Source organism: Triplophysa rosa, unplaced genomic scaffold (genome assembly GCF_024868665.1).
Source record: "Triplophysa rosa unplaced genomic scaffold, Trosa_1v2 scaffold54_ERROPOS3010582, whole genome shotgun sequence".
NCBI classification, from domain to species: Eukaryota; Metazoa; Chordata; class Actinopteri; order Cypriniformes; family Nemacheilidae; genus Triplophysa; species Triplophysa rosa.
This window is the reverse complement of record NW_026634563.1, coordinates 180,996-187,996: the sequence shown is the minus strand read 5'-3', so window position 1 is coordinate 187,996 and position 7,001 is coordinate 180,996. Positions and strand designations below refer to the sequence as shown.

The window sequence follows — 7,001 nt, the reverse complement described above, 5'->3', positions numbered from 1 at the left end:
ATGCAGGGAGACTTCAGCCAATATCCCCAAAAGGGGACCAATAGCGCTGACTGGTGCACTGCAGCAATTTTGGGGTATATAACGCCGGGAAGTGCCACTTAGCAATAAGCAAAGCCTTTGGGCTATGTCTGTTGCGAGTGGCACCCCCAGATAAAATCCCAATCTTCTCTGTGCCCGTCAGTCGGTTACTCACTAGGTACTGCCAGGTTGGGCTGAGAGTTGTGACTGTTTGTGTGGTCGCACCTGAGTGGCGTGTACCGATCTGAGGGGTCTGCCGCTGTCTGTCCAGAAAGGCCGGAGAGTTGGACCTGCTTTACGAGGACCCACCTGGAGGCCCTCACTTCATGCCCAGGTCTATTAAATGAGGTACAGCACCTACTGAGTTGCTATAGGCGGAAATAGAATTAGAAACGCTCCTCTCCCCCCCCATCCCCCCCCCGTTTTAAACTGTTTAGTTTGGCCCTGTTGTTTTGAGCTTAGCTGCCTCCCTAGCTTATATGACACCATAGCGCCCCCTACCTGCGGGCCCTGTCATAACACTAGTGTTGCCAAGCAGCCGAACTAAGGCAACCCTCTCTGTTCCCTTTCCTGTCTCATTATTTTTGTTTTGTTATTGATTTAATCCTGTCTTGTTTTACCTTTAGTTTTCAAGAAGACTTAATCTGCATGAACCATCAGGGAATTCTCAGTAATATGTTGATGACGTAAACTACCCCAGTCATTAGAATGACCCACTAAGTTTCAACCCATCGACACATTTGCTCAGACTCTTTCCCTGTACCAACATACCCACACACACACCTACTATCTGCCCTGCCTACGCACCGCCAGGGTAAATATGTGTTTAAGTTGTGCCATTGACTGTTCACCCCAGTTAGCTGCACAACACATGACATAGGAGTAGTACAGAGCTCACTTAACTTGTAGGGACTTGCATTGGCCTCTTGTGCTTTTCTCTCTCGCCCCCCAGTGCGCCAGCATGTCCAGATCATCCAGTCCTGCCACCCACTGGGACCATCTAGGGGCCTGGCTGAGCGCAATGAAGGAGGCCCTCCTGCCCGAGGCGACCAGGGACCTACCGGACTGGACCCATGAGCAGCTGGATGGTGACTTGAACCGGCTGATGGCCTACGATCCAGTACAGAGCTACACCCACAACGAGCTGGTCAAGATCATCAGGGCCCTTGCCCACAACCTCATCACCCAGGTGAAGCTGAGCGATGGAACCGTTACCCTCCTGGAGCAAGACACAGTAGCACTAAAGCTTCAGGCCGAGGAGGCTCGCAGGAACCAGGCAGACGCCCAGAATCGCCTAGATCAACTGACCCTGGAGGCCCAGAAGCCGGCAAAGGAGGAGTGGCACGTAGAGCTAAAGGAGGAGGTGGAAAGGCTACAGGAAACTTTGACCGACCTCCGTACACACACCGAGCGCAGAGAACGATTGGAAAAACAGGCCCGCGAGGACCTGGAATGCAAGCTCCAAGAAGCAGAGACTCTTTTAAAACGAGCTGAAACCGAACTGAAAGAGAGAGAGGCAAAAGCCAAAGCCTCCAAAAGACACTTTCAAGCAGCCCGAGCTGAAGTCCAAGCCTTGGCTCAGCAACAAGACCAACTCAAAGCTGAATTTGATACAGTGCAAAGAGAACTGAAGTACGCCTATCACTTCCAGGCTGAACAAAAGGGGGGAAAACACACCACTGAATCTCCCCCGACAAGTTGGAACAGACTTCCCAGCCAAGCGAGGTCCAAGAAAGAGGAAGCTGGGAAGCCAAACCCTGCAGGAGGACACGACGTACATGCCTACCTGCAGGATATTGACTTTCATTTGGAAACCATGGTTAATGTTTCCACCAGAGACAGACTGTATTTGCTCAGGATTACCTCCAGCCGCGAGGTGCGCAGCTTCCTGTACCGGCAGTCAGACACTGTAAAAAGGGATTACAAGCAACTGCAGCAGGTTCTAATAAAGGAGTTTTCATACCCAGAGTCTGAGCAGGGACTGGTTGCTGCCATGGACCTCAAACAGGGCCGTCTCGAAACCCCACCGGCTTATTATAATAGACTGAGACAAACCTACTTTGGGGCCAGAAATGAGCCAGAAATGGAGGAGGATTTTAACTTGAGAATTATTTTCCTGCGTAACCTGCATCCTAGTGTGAGTCATCACTTAGGAGTTATGGCATGCTCCCGCACCATGACCACACAACAGCTGCGGGACATGGCCCATAAGGCCTATGTTAAGCACAAGACTACCTCTTAAAAGACTGTTAAAAATCCTGTTATTTTCCCTGTCTCTGAACACTACCCAGAGCTGACTCTAGAGGGCGCCAAACCGCATCACAATGCTAGGCCTGGCAACAGAGAGACAAGGGACTTTACTGCCACTGAACGGTATGACTACTCGGGTGCTCGAGCCAAGCATCCGACAGGGCACACCGAAAGGCCAGGGGGCAGACCCCGCTGGTCAGACAAAACAAGGGACAGTGCTGCATGGAAACCAAATCGCCGACCTAGGCGTCACCGACCCGCACCAGCAGGAACAACCAGCCCAAACAGTCATCGAAGGAATGCACCTCAATGCCCCCGTGACAAGCCCAAGTCTCACCTGTCCCCAGAGCAGAAACGTACAGAGACCTCAGAGTTGGCAGAGATCCTGAAGATATTAAAGGAGTTGATTCAAAAAGGGCCTAACAAGCCAAACGAAAAGGATATGCCAGACTCCTCGTGACTACGAGTGGCGGAAATCAACAAACCTTCAGAATGCCCTCCTCCTAAAGACAATTCCCAGACCTCTGCCAACGCCCCCACAAACTCTGAACCAACCTCCCGGACACCAAAGTATTCGGGAGTCCAAAATGCACCCCAGCTGACGGCTGATCATCCAGAACTAACCAAAACACTCCAGCCCATCATCTATCAAGATCCCAAGGTACCCGAAAGTGCTGTGCTAGTTGTCTGTCTCCGAACCGAACAACCGGAAATCAGCCCTAACTGCTTGTCAGTTACCACACAGGCCCCTGTACCAAGTCTCCTGGGAAACCTGATCGAGAAAGGAGTAGCCAGGAAACTTTATCTAGCCATCACCTTGGAACATGAGGTGAGTTGAGAGGCCCTTGTTGACACCGGAGCTGACCTCACGCTGATGTCATCCCAGTTGTTTCACAGACTCTCGGAAGGAGCTAAGAGACAGAATCGGACTCTCAAGCCACAGAGATGTGTATTGAACGTGCAGTCATACAGCCAAACTGAGGTCTGACTGGAACAAATAGCCCCCATACACCTGACCATCGGTCCCATGAGTCTGGAACACCCTGTGTACATCTCACCAATGGACACCTATCCTCTCCTCATTGGAAAAGATTTGCTAGATCGCTTTAAGCCCCTGATGGACTTTAAACAGCTAAAAATCTGGGCTCAAGTGCGAGAACCACTGCCTTCCCAATCAACCAACCCAGTTGAAGTGCGCTGCCAGGTCACAGAGGTCAGCGACCAACCCCCAGCTGGTCACAAGAACACAGACTCAAGGCCCGCCCCAAGTTCAGGGACGCCACTCTGCACCTTGCAACCAGCCGAGCACCCAGACAGCTACTGCCCTCGGGTCAAGGAAGCCATACACCTGAACAACATGGCAATAACAGACACTGTTTTGGCACTATGGGCAGACAATTCAGCCATCAGCCCCACACTGTTCAATGCTCTCACTACGAACACACCGGACATTCCTTTTGTTGTAAAGAGCACACGATTCCCATTGGGCTCCCACGTGTCAACCATGGTAACGGCCAAAGGCGTCTGCGCTTTGAACTTGAAATGGAATGGCCGGTCCTTAACCCACTACTTCCTGGTTCTTCAGGACTCACCACATGACATCTACATTGGGGCAGACATCCTAGTTCATCTCCAAGTTCACATAGATACTATCAATGTTGTGGTGTGGGCCCCATTGACCGCACAACCCCCTGTGGACCTCGTCAACCACATACACCTGGCATCAGGTCAGACCATCCCAGAAGTCTGTATCCTGGTGAATGAACTTGAAACCGCAGTACCTGCCTACACCAAAGGTGTCGCTGTGCAGCTCAACAAGCGGCGTGGCCAAACCCTCAACCACACCCTAGCCTACTTCCAGCCATCAGTGGAATGTGTGGAGCTTGGCCTCACCCTGGAAGCCACACCCCTAACTGAAGTTACATCCCGTGCAGTTCACATCCTATTCAACAACTGCACAGCTACACCTATTAAGCTTCCTAAGGGCTACCGTGTGGGATGGTTAATGAGCCAAGATTTCCATGACCTTGAACTCACCATACCAGTCATAGGTCCCATCCCACCACCACTGATTCCAGAGGGGAGTCTGGATAACACAGCTCTCACAACACCATTCCAGATGGTCTCCATCACCTCGGTCATGCCAATGGCCAAAGAACAGGTGTGCAGGACCGAAAGGACCAAAGACTATCTTTCCGTGTACACTGTCTGTAGCCAACCCATCTGTGAAGTCAATGAAATCACCACCCCTGTAACTGTCAACAAGACGGATGATGCAACGATGGAGGAGCCTTACCCTGGATTTGAAGCACAAGTCCAACAAATCCTGAGGGATGCATATGCCATATAGGACAGAGCAGACCTCCAGAAACTTCGACAGGTCCTGTACAAGTACAAAGCGTCATTCGCAAAAGACTCTTTAGACTGTGGCCTCACTAACCTTCATATGGTACAAATTCACTCGCACCCAAATGCTCCCCCCACATTCGTCAGGCAGTACAAAATCCCCATTGCTTCACATGAGCCAGTACAAGAGATCATCGACTCTATGCTGGAAAAGGGTGTCATCAGTCCCTGCAACAGCACCTACTCAGCACCCATCTGGCCTGTCCTTAAACCCAACGGCAAGTGGCGACCAACAATTGATTACAGAAAACTGAATCAGCAGGTACCCCTGTCACGATGGCCTATGACTCAGGTGGAACAGGAGATCCCCGGGAAAAGGGGGGTTACCATCTTCTCCACACTTGATGTAGCCTCAGGATTCTGGACTATACCGGTGCACCCGGAAGATCAACACAAGCTGGCCTTCACCTTTGGCAACCGACAATACACCTTCACACGGTTCCCCTTCGGATATGCCAACTCACCAGCCGAATTCAACATCTTCCTCAACAAAGCATGCCCGGATGCCAGAGTGAGAGGAAACCTCATCTACGTAGATGACATCCTCATGAAAAGCAAGACAGTAGCCGACCACCTAAGGGAGATAGATTACGTCCTAGACCAACTGACAAGTGCTAAGATTGCTCTCCACAAGGGACAATGGTGTAAAACCAAGGTGAACTATGTCGGACTACTCATAGGACCACACGGCGTTGAACCCCAGTCCAGCTGCATACAAGCCATACAGAGCATAAAAACTCCTGCAAACATCTCAGAACTGCAAAGTTTCCTTGGAGTGTGCAATTACTCATGACAGTTCATCGAGGACTACTCCGACATTGCACGACCTTTAACTTCCCTTCTAAAGAAGAACTGCCCATTTCTGTGGACTGAAGCTCAGGACAATGCTGTGACTGAGCTCAAACGGCATCTGTGCTCTGCTCCGTGTCTGGCCTACCCTGATCCCCAGAAAGAATTCTACCTTGAAGCTGGATTCAGCCTCAGCGCTGGTCTGTACCAACGACACGATCAGGACAAGAGAGTGTGGTCACGTATGCCAGCAAAACACTGCTGCCGCCCGAGCTTAAGTATTCAGACTGTGAAAAAGCCCTGCTCTGAACTGTATGCGCAATTCAGCGATGCTCCAATTATATTGGAGCACAGAAGGTGATCATAGAAACCTGCCACCAGCCTGTCACGTTCCTCAATAGTCAACGCATCAGAGATGGCATCGTCACCAATGCACGCATAGCCATGTTGTTGATGGCCCTCCAAGGACGCAAAATTGAGGCATGGTATGCTCAAAATCACAGGTCTGCACTAGGCAATGGACTTGCTGCATGTCAAAGCTGCTCTGATGACACACCAACCCCAACGAAGACAGAGGAAACCCAGCTGCAACAATCCACCTGTCACAGGTACTTTGAAGAAAATGTATGCCAAGGCATGCCAACGGCCTATGTCGATGGATGCTCATACAACCACCAGGGTACCCTAAAGGCTGGAGCATGTGTCTTGTGGGTAAAAAGCAAACCTTGCCCACCCAAACACTTTAACCTGGAACCACAGTCATCACAGTGGGCGGAAGTGGCAGCCAACCTGATCACCCTCCAGATTACATCGGCGCACAGCATCAAAGAACTCCTTATCTGCACGGACTCGAACTACGCAGACTAAGCTTCACATGTCATCTCCCAGGTTGGACACAGAATGGGTTCAGAACTGCTAACAATAAGCCAGTCAAGCATCAACACCTGTTCCAAGCATGCAACGCCATCACAATGGAACACGATATGCTTGTCTACTGGAAAAAGGTAAAAGGACACTCAAAACAACCTGGCCAAGACAAAGACCTCAATGACCAGACAGATGCCCTTGCAAAAGCAGGCGCACTCCATGGTGACCCGTGGTCACTGCCAATCCACCAACCCACCCCATCTGTGGCAGCGGTAACACGCAGCCACCGCCCGGCGCACGCTGTTGCACCTGCATCACAAACCCTAGTACTCACTCCACAGATTTCAAACGACGACATAGCTTCGCTCCAAGCCTATGACAACACCACACAAGCAATGTTAAACCACCTCACAGACCCCTCCGCCTACCCCATCACATCTTCTGACCTCGCTAATGTCCCAGGCCTCAAGCGGCTAAATGACATCAAGCACACGCTGCGTGTGACAGACAACATCCTCTGGTACGTCCCTGATGACCTCACAACACCAAAGCTTGTGGTTCCCCAGTGCCAAAGGGGGGTCATGCTGATGTATGCCCATGACGCACCATGTGCCGGACACCACGGTATCAGAGCCACCTACGAGACCCTAAAACAGGTGGCATACTGGCCC

At 51.2% G+C, this 7,001-nt stretch overlaps 1 protein-coding gene across 1 annotated transcript; it reads left to right on the top strand.

Moving 5' to 3' along the window:
* Window positions 1-470: 470 nt before the first annotated feature.
* Window positions 471-2,260, top strand: LOC130551023 (uncharacterized). The gene has a single exon (XM_057328559.1). The coding sequence runs from the start codon at window positions 980-982 to the stop codon at window positions 2,258-2,260; it is 1,281 nt and encodes a 426-aa protein (XP_057184542.1). The 5' UTR covers window positions 471-979.
* Window positions 2,261-7,001: the final 4,741 nt, after the last annotated feature.